Source organism: Staurois parvus, unplaced genomic scaffold, assembly GCF_062004578.1.
Source record: "Staurois parvus isolate SC_StPar_1 unplaced genomic scaffold, SC_StPar_1.0 ptg000425l, whole genome shotgun sequence".
Taxonomy (NCBI): Eukaryota; Metazoa; Chordata; class Amphibia; order Anura; family Ranidae; genus Staurois; species Staurois parvus.
In genome coordinates, this window is record NW_028318221.1 from 4,287,328 (window position 1) to 4,306,627 (window position 19,300).

General features: G+C 39.4%; 1 protein-coding gene across 5 annotated transcripts in view; it reads left to right on the plus strand.

The window, feature by feature from the left end:
- Positions 1–15,366, plus strand: part of BTBD2 (BTB domain containing 2) — a 130,785-nt gene extending 115,419 nt beyond the window's left edge. For all 5 annotated transcript variants that reach the window (XM_089687454.1, XM_089687449.1, XM_089687451.1 and 2 more), the window contains one exon: positions 14,554–15,366. In XM_089687454.1, the coding sequence (XP_089543580.1) occupies positions 14,554–14,715 (162 nt within the window). In that variant the 3' untranslated portion in view covers positions 14,716–15,366. The remainder of the gene's footprint in view (positions 1–14,553) is intronic.
- The last annotated feature ends 3,934 nt before the right edge of the window (positions 15,367–19,300 follow it).

Sequence of the window (19,300 nt, forward strand, 5' to 3'; positions counted from 1 at the left end):
GGTCTCTTTTTTTTTTTTTTTTTTTTTTTTTTTTTGTAGGCATACTTGTGTCCTCAGCATCCAAACAACGTCTCAATTTATCACCATAATTGCTTTAATTCTTCATGACTCTTTTTATGTTCTCAGTCAACCAGTCTTCAAAATGAAATTCTCTTCTGCCTCTTTTATTCTTCAAAAATATACAAACCACACATAGTGCATTACCTTTATCATTTAGTGACTAAAAAAACTTAAGTGCACTCACAAAATAGTGTTCAAAACATGCCCGAAATTAAACCAAGTGTCACTCCTCATATCGTATCTGTAATTCCTACCCTTACCCTCAGTGTATAAATAGCTTGCTTTAAATTAATTCTTGACTCGTGAATTCCTCCTTCAAAATTTCTTCCCATAGGAAATAAAGCCCTCCGAGAAATATAAATCCCATAAAGTGTAATAATGTTAACAAATAATCTTAATATCATGCCACTCATTGCTCCCTTAATATCAAACCAGTGATCACCAATTGGGTGAGACAGCCAAGTGATCCACCACCTTTCAGTCCATGCACCTTACCTTTTTTTTTTTTTTTCATTCACTAAATAATAAAGGTAATGAACTGTGTGGTTTGTATATTTTTGAGGAATAAAGAGGAAGAGGAAAATTTTATTTTGAAAATTGGTTGACTGAGAGCATAAAGAGTCATGAAGAATTAACAAAGCATTTATGGTGATAAATTGAGGCGTTATTTGGACGCAGAGGAACTTTTTATTTTGATTTGGACTTCCTGGGGAGGAAGGGATATCTTGGCGACCAGGAGTGCACTATTACTATTATACACATACTGTTTCTCCTAGTGGTGCACCGAAATGAAAATTCTGGTGTCGAAACCGAAAATTCAAAATGCACTTGGCCAAAAACCGAAATGCACAATTTTTAAAAATGAATATATATTTTTGGAAAAAAATATACTTTGATTAAAAAAAAAACTATATATATATACCCCAATTTTTTGTAAATTCTGAAAGAGGATGTTACGGTGAGTAAATAGATACCCAACATGTCATAATTTAAAATTGCGAACGCTCGTGGTATGGCGTGAAACTGGGGTACTTAAAAAAAAAAAATCTCCATGGGTGATGCTTTAAAAACGTCTACAGGTTAGCAGTGTAAAGTTACAGAGGAGGTCAAGTGCAATAATTATTGCTCTTGCTTTGACGTTCATGGCGATACCTCACGTGTGGTTTGAACACCATTTACTTACGTGGACATGGCCTACGTATGCATTCGCCACTACGTGTCAGGACGGGGGCACTTTAAGCTTTTTTTTTTTTTAATTAAATTTTTTGGGTTTTTTGTTGATTTTTTGCACTGTCCTTAAAAAAAAAAAAAAATTTCATCATTTTTATTCTTATCGCAAGAAAGAATGTGATCAAAATAATTAGTGACAGGTCCTCTTTATGAAGAGATATGGGGTCAATAAGACCCCACATCTCTCCTCTGCAATAAAAAGCATTGATCTAGTGCTTTAAAAAAAATAAAAAATTTGCCGGAAACAGAATTGACATCTCTCCAGACCTCCAAAGGCATAGAGATGAGTGAAGGCCATCTTTACTTCATTCATCTCTATGCCCAGCGCCGGGATCGCTCGATGGTTTCTCAGGTAAGGCTGAGAACTACCGAGCGGTGGTCGGTGGGGGCAGGTAGTGGTGAGGGGCAGAGTTTTTTCGGCACCTGTATCTGTTTTTTTTTTTTTTTTTTTTCCATTTTGGCCGAAAGTGGTGTTTTCAGCCGAAATATTTAAGCCACTGAAATTTCGGTGCACCCCTAATTTCTCATTTTGGAGTTTAGTTGGTTTGTATTTATACCTGTGTCCTGCTTCAGTAAAGCAAGGGCTATCCTGTTTGAAGTTTTTTCATCCTGTAAGAACCGACAGAAAAAACAAAAACCCTAGTAGGCTCTTTTATCGCTTTGAGTTCCTCATTCAGACCATTGTTTTCTTTGAACAAGACTTTGGCACAGTGGATTTAAGCCTTGCTTCAACCTCAAGCACTGAAGGATCTCCTCCACTCCTTGGACCTGGTGGATGAGGATGATTCAATGTCTTAATTGTTGGTCTGTGGACCAAGCTCAAAAAAAAAACTTGGGTTAAAGGTTCATACGTTCAGGTGATTGGACACTGGCAAAGCTTTCAAGGGCATGCCTTCTGGGAACCTCCCCTTTAACCCTACCCCTACTGCATGAATCTTCAGTTTTTCGCTAGTGTCTTAGGGTGATGGACCATTTTTTCTTTACAGAGAAAATCACCCTTATTTTATTTGTTTTTATTTTATTATTGTATATTTGGTTTCTTCAATCATCTCATGACTGCCTTCTAACACCACAAATACAAGCAGTGCATCCGGATTGGCGCAACGTCAGTAAACTTTTGGACCTGTAACCAGACCCCAGACTGTAGGGACAGCCTTTAATGTTGCTTTAGGCACCGGATCCTGTGTGGGCGCTCACCTTGGTGCTTGTAGTCAGCCTGTGCGATACAGGTCCAGGGCAGTGGTCCATCCTTATGGAACCCAGTACCTGAAGACCCCTTTGGAGGTATGCCCATTATGATGGGGTGAACCCTAAATTTAGTATACAGTCCAGTGTCATTGACTGGTAAGACAGGGTTAACCTGCATGTTTTTCACCGTTACTGTTAAATCACTGGGCGATACTTGAATTGTATTCACTACGGTGTAAACTTTTCAAATTTGCCTTTAAAACTCAACCATTTAGCTCCATCTCAGGTGGATGACCAGGTGTGACATCACACCACAAGTCACATTTTTTACCACCATTTCCACCTAGAGCCCTCACCAGATCCTCAGATGCTTCCTCCCACCTTTTCACCACAAGCATTCGCTACAGGATGGTCTACACCCAGGTTGCTGTTTTCTCCTTCTGCACTCCTACCCTGTATTCAGTACCCCACTCTGAGTATCCCATAGGGTATTACCCTCGCACATAGCTATGATAGAGACCAGGTGAAATGGATCTATTTCAAAACCAGAGGTCAACATTTGCAACTTCAGAATGATGCGTCCCTTGCATTGGAACAGGAACCAGCTCTAATCTGAACAGATTCTATCTGTATTTCAGGCACACAACAAGAGTCCTCTTTGACAAAACATGAATTTTCTGCATCTGTCACAATTACTCAAAGGGCCTTAATACAACCATCTTTGCCCAGGGCTCAGAAACCCGTTGCCTCTTCTACTTCCGTTTCTCTACTGAAGTCTGAACCCGATATGCCTGCCCTAGACAAATCAGACTTGGAAGGGGATAGAGAGGAATGTTGGGAAAAAAACTGCAGAGAATTTTTGTCCCCCAGCTTGCTACTATAGTGAAGAGGGAACTTAATGCAATCTTGCAGCTTGAGTCTCTCCTGTCTTGCCATGCCCCTTTGGGTGCATAGAGGCATGCAAAACGTCTATAACATTCCCTGTTCATGAACAGATGAAATTTATGACAATTGGGTCATTGTAGAAATTATTTTGAACTATTCCGTGGAAATAGTTTACAAAGAAATGGCCTAAGCCGGTGGTTGATCCTGCTGTCTCAGTCTAAAACATCTCACTGTACCTATTGAAGATGTTTCTTCTTCAAAGATTCTGCAGATAGTTTGAAATGCTCTTGAAGGCACTCTTTGCTCTTGCAGGCCCAGCTCTCGCTGCAATTTCAAACTTCAGCTAAATGGACTAGGGCAATGAAAAACCAACATGAACGTGTTTTTCAGAGCAGTTATCTCCTGCTCTGCTTTTTTGTGTGGATTCCCTAGAACTTGTTATGAGGCAAATTTCCAGAATGGCTCTAATCTCCAGTGATGTGCAGAATCTTGTGGCTAAATGCCTGGACAGTTGAAGCTTGCCTGTAAAAAGAACCTTACACAAGTGATTTGCACCTACATGTAGCATAGGTCACCAGGAGATTATATATATATATATATATAGAGAGAGAGAGAGAGAGAGAGAGAGAGAGAGAGAGAGAGAGAGAGAGAGAGAGAGAGAGAGAGAGAGAGAGAGAGAGAGAGAGAATAAACTGGAAATTGAGGTGAGAGATAAGAATCGCAGGTTCTATGCTATGCTCTCTATTATGACAATCTCAGAAATTTGCTCAGGTGGCACTAAGGTCACTTCCTATGAAGATATACTAGTAGAATTTTGAGGTATTATAGTTGGCTATATAGTTCATAATTGTGGTCTTGCCCAGCCATTACGTCATACTGGATAGACTGTGTCAGGATTATCAGTATGATCGATCAAACACCCTTTGCTCCATCTCCTAAAATTTTTGTCTACTGGGCCTAGTTAAGGACTCTCGCCTACAGAGGCTGGAAGGACATTATTAGGGCTCCTCTTGTTTTTTTACACCAGAAAAGCGATTATACTGTGTTGGAGGAAACATTTTGCTCCTACTATCCAATACTGAAAACCGCTTGTGAATTCTGCCACTCTATGTGGACACCTATGCAAGTAGGAGCTGTCAAAAAAGTTTGAAAGTTTGGGCATGGTATCTGGAAGATGTTTCTGCTGCTTAGCACCTAACTTACCCTAGAGCCTGGGGTTGATTATAGGGTAGGGCTAGTTTTCTCTATTTATACGTATCTCCTGGTGGTTCTGGGGTCAAGGCCTGAGTAGAGTAATGTCTCCTTAATACTGTTTTACTGTCATCACGAGCCACACACACTTTTTGTTTTTTGGCTTATGTTTTTTGTGTACCCCAATTCCTTGAAAAGGGGTGTGAAGTTTTTTTTTCTTGTTTTCTTTAAACTAGGTACTGTTATTTTGAGTTTCCAGACTAATAAATAAGAGCCAAGTAGCCCAGGGACAGACTACACAGAAATAGGTACAGTAGATTTAAAAAGTTTACATACCCCTGTTAAAATGTCAGGTTTCTGTGTTGAGATATCACATAAAAGAGACAAAGATAAATAATTTCAGAACTTTTTCCACCTTTTTAATGTAACCTATAAACTGTACAACTCGGTTAAACAACAAACTGAAATCTTTTGGGTGGAGGGAAGTAAAAATAAACTAAAATAATATGGTTGAATAAGTGTGCACACCATTAAACTAATACTTTGTTGAAGACCATTTTGATTTTATTACAGCATTCAGTCTTTTTGGGTATGAGTCTTATTAGCATGGCGCATCTTGACTTAGCAATATTTACCCACTCTTTCTTGCAAAAAACACACCAAATCTGACATATTGCGAGGGCATCTCCTGTGCACAGCCCTCTTCAGATCACCCCACAGATTTTCCATCGGACTCAGGTCTGGGCTCTGGTTGGGCCATTCCAAAACTTTAATTTTCTTGTGGTGAAGCCATTCCTTTGTTAATTTGGATGTATGCTTTGGGTTGTTGTCATGCTGAAAGATGAAGTTCCTCTTCATGTTCAGCTTTCTAGCTGGAGCCTGAATGTTTTGTGCCAATATTGACTAGTATTTGGAACTGTTCATAATTCCCTCTACCTTGACGAAGACCCAGTTGTAGCTGAAGAAAAACAGCCTCAAAGCATGATGCTGCCACCACCATGCTTCACTGTGGGTATGGTGTTATTTTTGCGCCAAACATATCTTTTGGTATTATAGCCAAAAAGTTCAGCCTTGGTTTCATCAGACCATAACACATTTTCCCACATGCTTTTTGGAGATTTCAGATGTTTTTCCAAAATTTAACCGGCTTGGATGTTTTTCTTCGTAAGAAAAGGCTTCCATCTTGCCACTCTACCCCCTAGCTCAGACATATGAAGAATACAGGAGATTGTTGTCACATGTACCACACAGCCAGTACTTGCCAGATATTCCTGCAGCTCCTTTAATGTTGCTGTAGTCCTCTTGCCAGCCTCCCAGACCAGTTTTCTTCTCCACTTATGATCAATTTTGGGGGGACGTCCAGTTCTTGGTAATGCCACTGACTCTCTTCACTGTTCATGGTATATCTAATGCCTTGGAAATTCTTTTGTACCCTTCTCCTGACTGATACCTTTTAACAATGAGATCCCTCTGATGCTTTGAAGCTCTCTGCGGACCATGGCTTTTGCTGTAAGATGCGACTAAGAAAATGTCAGGAAAGATCTACTAAAACAGCTGAACTTTATTTGGGGTTAATCAGAGGCACTTTAAATGATGGCAGGTGTGTACTAACCCCTATGTAACATGATTTTGAATGTGATTGCTTAATTCTGAACACAGTTACATCCCCATATATTCTTAATTGCACTTCCACACATCTGAAAACGCAGTGCATTTTAGGGCGTGTGAAATCACATAGTGCAAAAGCACCACGAATGGGCTTCTGTGCCTGCACAAACGCGAGTCACAGCAAACGTATTAGTGTGAATCTGGCATAATTGCTATAATTATGTTGGGGGCACTGTGCTTTATGCATGGTCTTATAGTTCAGAGTCACTTTAAAGCTGTAGGAAACTTCCTCCAATAATAGTAAAATAAAATAAAAAATTTTCCCTGGAAAGTAAAATTATAAGGTGCTAGTATGCTAGCACATTATGAGTGACTTGCCTTGAAACTAAGCCTTCCAGTAATGTGCTCTCTCCGCTGTAGGCGCTTCCATCTTCACCAGGCCTTCCTTCCAGGTATCGCAGGCTCTGGCTGTTTGAATGGCCAAGCCGCTATGATGTCACGAGACAGCTCAAAAGGGACAGCATGAGTATGCTGTCCCTGCAGAGCACATGTGCTGGTGACATCACCCGCTGCTGCTCACTGGAATATCTCCTAAACAGTGTACGCTTAGGAGATATTAATTTTACCTACAGGTAAATTTTATTATAAACTTTCCTGTAGGTAAAAGTAGCAGAAAAGGGTTCACTTCCATTTTAAGAACTATTGAAAAAGTCCACTCTGAATTAGCAATCACATTCACAGTGCTCAAATCCTGAACTGAAAACTGCAAATCTTAACTGCATTGTACCTGTAACTTCAGTGTTCTTAGACCTGATCCCAGTATCTTCTGCCAGCCTCCGTCCCCACCCCCCAGCCCGCCCACCATCTGTAAGGCTTCAGTGTTCTTAGATCTGCTGGGCTTAGTACTGGCATCTTCTGTCAGCTTGTGTCCCTGCTAGCCGGCCTGCCAGCTCCAGCATCCTTAGATCTGCCGGGTCTGATCCTGCATTTTCTGCATTCACTGTTGGTTTCTGTCCCCTCCTCCCAGCTTGCCCACCACTCAACAGACCTGTAGAGCAAAGTCTAGAGCAGTGTTTTTCAACCTTTTTTGTGCAAAGGCACACTTTTTTCATGAAAAAAATCACGAGGCACACCACCATTAGAAAATGTTAAAAAAATTTACCTCTGTGCCTATATTGACTATATATAAAGTAATTCTCTTGAATAGGAATCAAACACAAAGAAATTATTTTATAATTACTTTATTATGAAATAATAAAGTATTTTATAATTGGACCCGGGGGCCGGACCAAGAGTAGATGAATGATGTGTATGTGTCATCCATAGTAAGTATAGTAATATTCCCCCATAGTAAGCATAGTAATTAATCCCCCATATAGTAATTCATCCTCCATATAGTAATTCATCCCCCATAGTAATTCATCCCTCATATAGTATTTCATCCCCCCATATAGTATTTCATCCCCCCATATAGTATTTCATCCCCCCATATAGTATTTCATCCCTCATATAGTAATTCATCCCTCATATAGTATTTCATCCCTCATATAGTATTTCATCCCTCATATAGTATTTCATCCCCCATATAGTATTTCATCCCCCCATATAGTATTTCATCCCCTCATATAGTATTTCATCCCTCATATAGTATTTCATCCCCCCATATAGTATTTCATCCCTCATACAGTAATTCATCCCTCATATAGTAATTCATCCCCCATATAGTATTTCATCCCTCATATAGTATTTCATCCCCCCATATAGTATTTCATCCCTCATATAGTAATTCATCCCCCCATATAGTATTTCATCCCCCCATATAGTATTTCATCCCCCCATATAGTATTTCATCCCTCATATAGTAATTCATCCCTGATATAGTAATTCATCCCCCATATAGTATTTCATCCCCCCATATAGTATTTCATCCCTCATAAAGTAATTCATCCCTCATATAGTATTTCATCCCCCACAGTACTATTCCCCCCCCCCCCTTCTAGTAAGCCAAGTCCCCCGTGTCAATTCACTTACCTTTTGCGTTCCTCTCGCTGTCTTCCCGCGCCGTTCGGGTCTTCAGGGCGGACTGTGAGAGGAGCCTAGCTCCCCTCCCCTCACGTTCGGCACGCTGCCCCGCCTACACACATCCTGACAGCCACATCCGCAAGCCGGATTAAAAGGTCCGCGCGGACTTTTGGGGCTGCCAACCGAGAGGAGGCAGGGGAGCGGCCGACCGAGAGGAGGGAGGGGAGCAGGCGCCCGGCACACAGAAGAGCCGCATTAGACTGGGTAAAGAGCCGCATGTGGCTCGCGAGCCGCGGCTTGCCGACCACTGAATCATTAGATTCTAATGATTGGTCTATTTGTGAGCCGAAGCCACATGTTACAGATGAAATTGGAATTTTTCCCACGGCACACCAGACAATATCTCACGGCACACTAGTGTGCCGCGGCACAGTGGTTGAAAAACGCTGGTCTAGAGGGATGCTACAGGTGGTTGGCGAGCCAGGAGGCATGGACAGAAGCCCACAGTGAATGCGGGACTAGACCCGAAGGATCTAAGGTTAATGAATGCTTACAGGTGGTGGGCGGGTCGGGACACAAGTTGCCAGAGAATGCAGGAAATGCCAGGTCTAGACATGGGCAGATCTAAGGATACTAAAACCTTATAGGTGGTGGGAGGGCCAGTGGGCAGGAACAGATGCCGACAACTTTTGGTCCTGTCCCTGAGATTTAAAAGGAGCCAAAGCTCTCAATTTGCCCCCCTCAACGTGGATTCCAGGGCAGGTGCCCCTTTGCCCCAGCCCTGTTCATACATTGAAGTTCTTTTTCCAAAGGAGAGCTGCCATTGGGCTTATCTCTCTCTTCTGCGAAACTCGACTATAGAAGCTTGCATTAAGCACCACCATCAATGAAGAGATTTCCACTTTGTCCATTCTGTTCCAGCAGACCTTTGCATCTTTTTCAAGTACTATTGTACAAGGTGTCCTTTGCATTGCCTTATGTGTCAAGCCTTCTATTGCTTCAGGGAACTGTAATCTATCCTTGTCAGATGTTTAGGTATACCTGTTTAAACAGATTTAAAGTGGAACTACACTACATCCGATTGCCACAAACCAAAAACCCCCCCGCTATTTAATTAATTTATAATATTCAAAGCAAGATCACCCATTCATGTTTCCATGCTTTATTTTGCTGAGAAATCACTTTGAGAAGCTCCCTCCTAGCATTTCTGGCCATAGCTATCTTGAGTAAGGGCAGAAGATGCATGTAGTATTTACTTCCTGGAATCCATCTACCCTCCTACATGCATGCTTAGGCATGCATGCAGGAGGGTGTGATTAGCTGAGAAAACCCATCCTCCCCCCCCCCCCCCCCCCCCTCTTCCTGAAGTCTCTTGGGATATGACATTTAATGTCATATATCCCAAGATATATAGGAATAAAAAGTTTAAAATCCGTTAATATGATATCCTTTTCTATTTATTTACTAATGCTTGCAGCATAAGAATTACAAATAATCCATGCTGTTTTTTTTTTTGTTTTTTTTTTAATTTAAATGTTTGATTTTCAAAATATTAGGAAATTTAAAATCCACAATATAAATTCCCTACATTCATATAACAACAATATCTAATTTAAACATTAATTTCCCATATTTTCCTTATTTCTCCCAACCCCCCCACTAGCAAATCCAAAGTCACCCCCCCTCCCCAACCTCCCACCCCACCCTACATCTACCGCTCTTTGGCAAGAGAAAAAGAGGCTCTAAATCGTGCTCTCCCCATAAGGGGGCAGGAAAAAGAGAGGCCTTATTCTCGTCCATTCACCCTTGATCTAAACTCTTCCCATTTTTTCCATTTCGCCTGATATATCCCCATACCATCTTCCTGGGTATAAAACAGTTTCTCTAATCTTACAATATAGTCCATTCTAACTATCCAGTCTTGTTTTTTTGGAGCTTCTACTTGACGCCAAAATTTTGGAATCGATCCCTTGGCTGCATTTAGAAAATACCATGTTCCTGATTCTTTATATTTATTTACTGTTATTTCTGTATTATGTAAAAGGCAGGTTCCAGGGTCCAGACTAATATCAATTTCTGTAATCTTTCTAATTTGGTGTACCACTTCTCTCCAGAATATTTGTATCTTTGGACATTCCCACCATATGTGATAAAACGTGCCTATCTCTCCACACCCCCGCCAACAAAAAGGTGACTTCTCCCCACTCATCTTATGTTCTATACTCGGTGTGATATATCCTCTTGTCAAACATTTAAAATTAATTTCCACCTCCCGTGAGCTTATATTCTCGTGAACCAACCTAAATATTCTTTTTTGTTTAACCTCATCTATCTCCACACCCAAATCTCTTTCCCATTTTTCTATATACATTAGTTTTTTTCCACCTATATCTAACTCAGTGAGAATTTTATATATCCTTGCCGTACCGTGTTTCCCATCACCTCGTGATCCCAACAACTTCTCAAACAAGTTCCAATCTATACTCGCTCTCAAAGGCTTAGGCAATTTCCCCACAAAACATTTTAATTGATTATATCTCCAACCATCTATCCTAGTGAAAATCTTTCCCTCTTCCTTTTTCAAATCTTTAAGTGTTCTTAGTTCTACCACTTTCATTATATCTCTCAATTGGGCACTCTCATTCGTGATCCATTTTCCTGAAACCTCCTCCCTACCTGGTGGGAAGAACCCTGAATTTTTCAATGGCATCAGTAATTAATTAAATTCCCACTTTAACTGTCTGTGCATTTTATCCCACACTCTTAACACATTTAAAGTATACACACTCGTGCTTTCTTTGAATCCTCAATACTCTGTAGGCACCCATATACTCCTACTTAAATCATTACCACTAAGTGAATTTTCCACTGTGACCCAACTTTTCCCTTTTGCATTATATGTCCAATCAAATATTCTAGCCAAAATAACTGCATTATAATATCTCTTAAAGTCAGGGACTCCCAATCCGCCATTCTCTTTATTTCTAGTTATCACTTCATAAGATACTCTAGGTTTTTTATTTCTCCAAATGAATCTTGTCATCATCTTTTTCAGTATCTTAAAATATACCTCAGGAAGCTTAATGGGGACCATTTGAAATTTATATAGAATTTTGGGAACTACAACCATTTTTATCAAATTTATACGTCCCAGCCAGGACCGATTTCCTCCCCCTAATCTCTTTAATTCCTCTCTAATTTCGTTTAACATTACTATATAATTTGCTTTATACAAGTTTTTATAGGCCGAAGTGAGTTTTACCCCTAAATACTTCAATTCTCTCTCTCTCCACACAAAGGGAAACTCCCCTTGTATCCCCCTTTTTTCTTTATTTGGAAGGTTTATATTTAATATCTCTGTTTTAGACGGGTTAATTTTTAAGTTTGACATCTCTCCATATTCCTTCAAAACCCTCATTAAGTTAGGGAGCGTTATCCTAGGATTTCCTACATAAAACAATAAATCATCTGCAAATTCGGCAACCTTGTGTTCTATATTTCCCACCCGTATTCCTTTTATGTCTACATTTTTTCTTATTGTTGCTAGTAATGATTCCAAGGATAGAACATATAGCAATGGGGACAGTGGGCAGCCCTGTCTTCTTCCGTTTGTCATCTCAAACGATTCCGATAGCTCCCCATTTTCCATTACCACTGTAGAGGGGTTCTTATATAACTTTCCTATCCAAGTTCTCATTCTATCACCCACTCCTAAGATCTCCAATGTATCCATCATATATCCCCAATTGACTCTATCAAATGCCTTCTCTGCATCCACTGAAAGAGCCACCGCTGGCGACCTTCCCTTTCTACTTTTCTGGATAAGCAACAGTGATCTCAACCCATTATCTCTACCCTCTCGCCCCTGAACAAAACCCACCTGATCCTCATGTATCCATTCGGGCATTAAATCTTTCAATCTATTTGCTAAAATCTTTGCGTCTATATTTAATAAAGATATTGGTCTATAGCTTGAACATTGGGTGGGATCTTTTCCTTCTTTGTATATGAGGACCGCCAGAGCCTGCAGTGATTCTCGTCTCATATCCATCTCTTCTCCCAAGGCGTTAAAATAGGACTTCAATTTAGGTATTAACAGTTCACTATATTTTTTATAATATCTAACAGGTAAATCCCAGGGACAGATGGATATACTATCATAGATTTTTTTAATGCTATCTTTATTTCTTCATAAGTAATTTCAAATTCTAAGGAATTCAAAAGATCTTCATTTAATTTGGGTAAGGAAATTCGGAGAGGAAATTAAGAGATATTTTGAGGAAAATGAAACGGGAGAGATATCTGAGGCTACGGTGTGGGAGGCCCATAAGGTTTACATAAGGGGAATTCTTATTGCAATTGGGGCTAGAAAGAAAAGGGAAAGGAGAGAGAAGATCAGTAGGCTCCTAAAAGAACTGGCGGATGTTGAACAATTGCATAAAAAGAATATAACAAAAGAGATAATGCAGAAGGTAAAGGAAAAGAAAGCGGAATTGGAGATTATGATGGAGGAAGAGAAGAAGAGAGTTTTTAACAAAGTATTATGCGAAAGATATATAGATGGGGGGATAAATCAGGAAAGTTTTTGATGAGAGCTTTGAGGAAAAAGAAAAATAGGAATTACATAGAGAAAATAAAGAACCCCAAGGGAGAACTGGTGCACTCAACTAAAGATATTGTGAAGGTGTTTAGGGATTATTATAGCAAACTTTATAATATTGCCCCTCAAGATTCAATATGTAAAGATGGAATAATAAACGTAGAAAAAAGAATATATTTAAAAATGCAGGACAAATAATCCATGCTTGATCAGTCTGCTGTGGAATTAGGCATTAACAGGGAGTTCTAGGTCTATCTTCACCTTCCCCTCTTTTTCTTCATTTCCTGTTCTCGTTTCTTTGGCTTTCCTTTCTACCTGTTGACCTAGTGAGACATTGCCTTCAATATGTTCAATAAAAGCCAGTCGTCGGACCAGCTTCTGTCAGACAGGCTGCTGTGTACACACTGTTTCTGTTGAACCGGCCAATATTTGGCCTGTGTGTACCACCAGCCTTAAACAATTTATTACAGCTATCGAAGACACTTTGATTTGTTTGTACATTGTAATCATATCTCCTCTTAAGCACCTCTTCTCCAGAGTGAATAACTACAGTCTATGTAGTCAATCCATATATCTGAAGTCTTCCATCCCCCATTTTTACATTGTTTGCTGAACACGTTCTAATTCAGCAGTGTCTTTGCTGAGGATTGGTGACCAAAACTGAATCGCATATTTAAGATGAGGCCAAACCAGTGTTGTAAAGGGGTAGAATTATACATTTTTGTCCTGAATGTATTCCTTTTTTATGCATGAGAGTATTTTGACAGCTCTGTTAGCTGCACCTTGGGGTCTGTGATGTACCAGCACCTCAGATACTTTTTAACCACTCCCAGGGGAGCCCCATGCCAACAGTATTTTGCATGTATATTTTTGGCACCCAAGTGTGTGAATTTAATTTTTTTCAGCATTGAACCTCATCTGCCCCTATTTTGTCAAGGTCTTCCTGTATCATTACACATCGAATAGCACTGACCTCAAGACAGAACCCTGAGGCCATACCACCCACAACTTTAGACCTTTCATACCATTAGTCACTTATCACTGTTTTCTGGACCTATTCATGTAACCAATTTCCTATCTATGTACATATAGTTTCATAAACTCCAACAGACCTTATTTTTTAGAAATAAATGTTTGATGTACAGCATCAAATGTCCTAGCATCATCCACTGGACTTCCACCATCCAATTTCTCACTTACTTCCTCATAGAATGTTAACAGGTTGGTCTGACAAGAACAGTCTTTCATAAATCTGTGCTGGTTATCAAATATTGACTAGACACATTTCTCTCCCTTATCATTCCCTTAAATACCCTACATATGCTTGATGTTAGGCTTACTGATCTGTAGTTTCATAGTTATGCATCTTGATCCCTTTGTAAATTGGTACCACACCACATTTGCTGTATGCCAATCAGTTGGTACCATTGCAGTCAGTAAGGCGTCTTTTAAAAATTAGAAATCATCCCTTCCATTTCCCTACTGGAGACACAAATAGCCTTCTGCATGCCAAAAGAAAAAAAAAAAGTATTGCTGTCCCCAGGTTTATTCAGTCTAATGCAATGGACAGAAAGTGATGGGAATTCTCCCAGTTGGAAGCCAGATAGGAATTAAAACTTGACAGTGTCTAAGAATTTCCACTCTATCCAGACTGGAGTTGGACTTTAAGCTTTTTATAGGGATGGGGGGGAGTGTGCCGTTTTAGGATGACTGGTAATATATTTCCCTGCTATGTTCTGTGTATTTAATTATAATTAACTCTATTTTAGGGACCAGATTCGCACTATGGTACAAAGGGACTACGAAAAGTTATTCATGAATCTCCTACGACTGGCACCAAGACTTGCTTCACGTTTTGCTACGCAGCAGGAAATAACAATGGGACGTCAGTTGAGGATGGACAAATCCCCGAAATTATCTTCTATACATAGGATGAATAAAAACTCTTGTTCAGAGGATTTCAGGCATGGTCTCCTTCTGTTTGGCTACCTAAGAAGTCATACATCTGCCCAAGGAAGAGTAGTGTTTTGCAGAAAAGTGGAGTGGGCTGTCATTAAAGGTTTTCACTGGGGGTCTGTGACCCTGTCATGCTTCTATGCATACCTTTGGACATTTGGTTAGCCTTCAAGTTTTGGCCAACTTCATTTCAGCTTGAAAATTTGTACATTGCCAGAAACTTAGCATCAGCTTACTGTGACATCTGAAAAAATAATTCTTCATGTAAATGGTAATGCTACAGCTTTGAATACAAGTGATCTTTTCAGTCTCCAAGCATTAAAGGGGGCAAATGATCTGGCTGATCTCACGGACTCCACTTGGAAAACTTGTATTAGATGAAACATACTCAGAAGACTTTATTTTTCTGTGTGTGAATGATAGTGGCACAAAGCTTGGTTTGGATTAATAACCTTGAAAAGCCCCCTCATGCTCGGTGCAATTCTATAAGGACTTGACTAAGGGGTTGCTATAACTTCCCACCTACTTCATGGCCATCTCTGTTTTGTTGCTTGTTATTGAGTGTCTGTGTTTTTTGTTTATTTTGTTTAGTAATGATAAAGAGAATATATAACATCTACAACCTCCTTATAGTGGCTCAGTTGTATACTTTCGCATACAGCAGTTAACCAACCTGTGGTCTAGACCGTCATTTTTGATACACATGCACATCTTTATTTTATTTTTTATTAATTTACTGTTATTGATACGTACATTTTTTCTTATTATACTGTTCAACTATTTAAATGACACACTAAGGGGTGTATTTATCAAATTAAAAAAAAGGTCACAAAGCTATTAGTCTTCTGACACTGTGTATATTCAGTATGTGCAAATGGGGGTAAAAACAAATGTTGGGCTCTTCAGGTTGAATGTTTTCAATTCATGCAGAATTAATCGGCAAAATACAGCATTATAGCCACCAGATGGATTAGATTATCAGAGTGAATACTAATTATACAGGATTTATACAGCACCAACAGTTTTCACAGCGTTTTACCATATAAATGGAGACAGTACAATTACAATATAATACCTATTTACTAAGATTGTCAGCTTTTTCTAGTTGCCATTCTTAATAAATGAAACACATTCAACTGAACACTTGTTTTTTCCCCTATTCACACACAACAGATTTACACGCAGTTTCATAGAATGAATAGCTCTGCTATTATTTTTTATATATACATACAACAATTCGTGTTCAATGGCCAGAAGCGCTGAACTTTTTACTTTTCACTGGCAGTCTATTTTTGTCAATGGTTTCTATAACGAAACTGTACTCTAAATTTTTCATTCTGCATACTCATGGAAATCTCAGTGCTCCAGTTATACACATTTTAAAATTGCACATACAGTTGCAAGAAAAAGTATGTGAACCCCTTGGGATTACGTGGAGTTTTGCATGAATTGGGCATAAAATGTGCTCTTAACGTCATCTAAGTCACAACAATAGAAGAACACAGTCTGCTGAACATAATACTACACAAACATTAGATATTGCCATTATTTAATTGCACATAACGTAAATATTCACAGTGCAGGGAGGAAAAAGTATGTGAACCTTTGGACTTAATAACTGGTTGACCCTCCTTTGGCAGCAATAACCTCAACCAAACGTTTCCTATAGTTGCAGATCAGATCTGCACAACGATCTGGAGTAATTTTGGACCACTCCTCTTCACAAAACTGTTTCAGTGTAGCAATATTCTTGGGATGTCTGGTGTGAATCACTCTCTTAAGGTCATGCCACAGCATTTCAATCGGGTTGAGGTCAGAACTCTGACTGGGCCACTCCAGACGGTGTATTCTGTGCTGTTGCAGCCATTGTTTTGTTGAATTACTTGTAAGCTTTGGGTCATTGTCCTGTTGCATCACCCATCCTCTGCGGAGCTTCAGTTGGCGGATAGATGGTCATACGTTTTCCTGCAAAATGTCTTGATTAACTCTGGAATTCATTTTCCCATCAATGACAGCAATCCGTCCAGGCCCTGAGGCAGCAAAGCAGCCCCAAACCATGATGCTCCCTCTGCCATGTTTTACAGTGGGAATGAGGTTTTGATGTTGGTGTGCTGTGCCTTTTTTTCTCCACACATAGTGTTGTGTGTTCTTCCCAAACAACTCAATCTTGGTTTCATCTGTCCACAGTATATTTTGTCAGTAGTGCTGTGGAACATCCAGGTGCTCTTTTACAAACTTTAAACGTGCTGCAATATTCTTTTTGGACAACAATGGCTTCCTCTGTGGTCTCCTCCCATGTACTCTATTCTTGTTTAATGTTTTCCTTATTGTAGATGTGTCAACAAAAATGTTAGCATGTGCCAGGTCTTTAGCTGACACTCTGGGATTCTTCTTTACCTCATGCAGCATTCTGTGCTGTGCTCTTGCAGTAATTTTTACAGGACGACCACGCCTAGGGAGAGTAGCAACAGTGCTAAACGTTCTCCATTTGTAGACAGTCTGTCTTACCGTGGACACATGAACATCAACGCTTTTGGAGATACTTTTGTAACCCTTTCCAGCTTCATGCAAGTCAACAATTCTTGATCGTAGGTCTTCTGAGAGCTCTTTTCTGCGAGGCATGGTTCACATCAGACAGTGCTTCTTGAAACCAGTAAACCCAAAACAGGTGTGTGTTTTTTAAGGGCAGGACAGCTGTCAGCAACACATCCAATATCATCACACTGATTGGAGTCAAGGTTGGCTCACTCCTGGCTCCAATTAGCTCTGGGAGAAGTAATTAAGCTAGGGCCTCACATACTTTTTCCTCCCTGCACTGTGAATGTTTACATGTTATGTGCAATTAAACCATGGCAACATCTAATGTTTGTGTAGTATTATGTTCAGCAGACTGTGTTCTATTGTTGTGACTTAGATGATGTTCAGAGCACATTTTATGCCCAATTTATGCAAAACTCCACGTCATCCCAAGGGGTTCACATACTTTTTCTTGCAACTGTATGGAGATTGGACAGTCATCAAACCATTATTGTATACGGCAGATATTTTTAAACCAGATGAGCAACAAACTCTTTCTTGTCTTTTCAGTTATTTTTAAGTGATTTAAATTTTTATTGCTTCTTGATGATGTTCCATGTAGATTTTTAGATTCTCTATTTGTGTCATACAACAAGCAAGTATTGTTGCCTTCAATATCTTTAAAATATGATGATTGGCCCTTTCTGCAGGATGTTGTTTACCCTATAACTGCCATATAGCTACAACTATTATGGCAGGGCACTCTAAGGTTGTAAACAAGCTCACTGGCACAATAGTGGCTGTGACGGTTTCAGCTTGATTCACTGATGTAGAAGTTAAATTTTTTTTTTTTTTACAGCCTATTTTTTTTTTACAGCCTATTAGTGTCAACCAATCCTTTCACCCCATGGCTATTCTACAAGCCCTTGACCTCAGCAGGCTATGTCAAAATGGCACGTGGAAGGGGGCTAATGGGGATTGTGTTAATTGAGTCTGGAATCTTACTGCACTTCTGGGATCATCCCTATAGAACTGCTGACACCAACCTGGAGATCTGCGCAGGTATTTTGTCCTTGGTTTTCATTGGATGAAGGCAGAAATGTTATTAGGAGTCTATTAAGCCACCTGAGTTTGATGTCATATAGGGCCATATCAGCCCCTGTGACTGTAATAGTTTTCTATTAAAAAAAGTAAAATTGTACTTAAAAAAAAAAAAAAATTTAATTAAAAGAAAATACACGTTACCTATTTATAATTTTAGGTGTCTTGTTGTTGACCAATCGCAACCACACGCAATTTTGGGGGATTATATCTGTATGCGTCAAAACAATTTTGTGAATTTTTTATTACATTTTTTACATTAGAACAGTAGGTCCTCTGCTCTGTTGAATATAATATTGTTTGGGGATATTTTGTGAGTTTACAAATACACAATGCATTTTAATTTACGTGTGAAAAGTAAAGAAACTGGTCTGGCAGCAAAAAGGTTACAAGAATATTACTTGTCATATGTGACATTTTAAATTGGAATGTATTGTAATGATACTTTTATAACAATTGACTGAAAACTATGTGAACGTTAACTTGTTTGAATAACAAGTAAATTTGCCATTAAAAAGAAAATCACTTTTATGGAAAAGTTGAACCATAAATGCACTACACTCAAGGCAAATTAATAATTACATGGTGTATTTGTACTGTGCCAATGCCACAGAAAAAAGCCCCGTGAAGCATGTCAGGGTGTTGTCAGGCACATTGTAACCAGGCTTTTTTGTGGCATTGGTGCAGAAAAGGCTTCTTTCTGGCACCTCAACCATGCAGCTCATTTTTATCATATTGTGCACCTTTAAAAAAACCACATCGTCTTTTTCCAGAGCTGTATTTGTTCTGAGGTTACCTGTCAGTTTTCCTTTGTATCCAGAACAATTCTCTTGGCAGTTGTGGCTGTAATATTTCTTGGTCTACCAGACCTTTGCTTGGTATCCCTGAACTTCCACTTTTTAATAAGTGATTTAACAGTACTGACTGGCGGATATCTCCTTA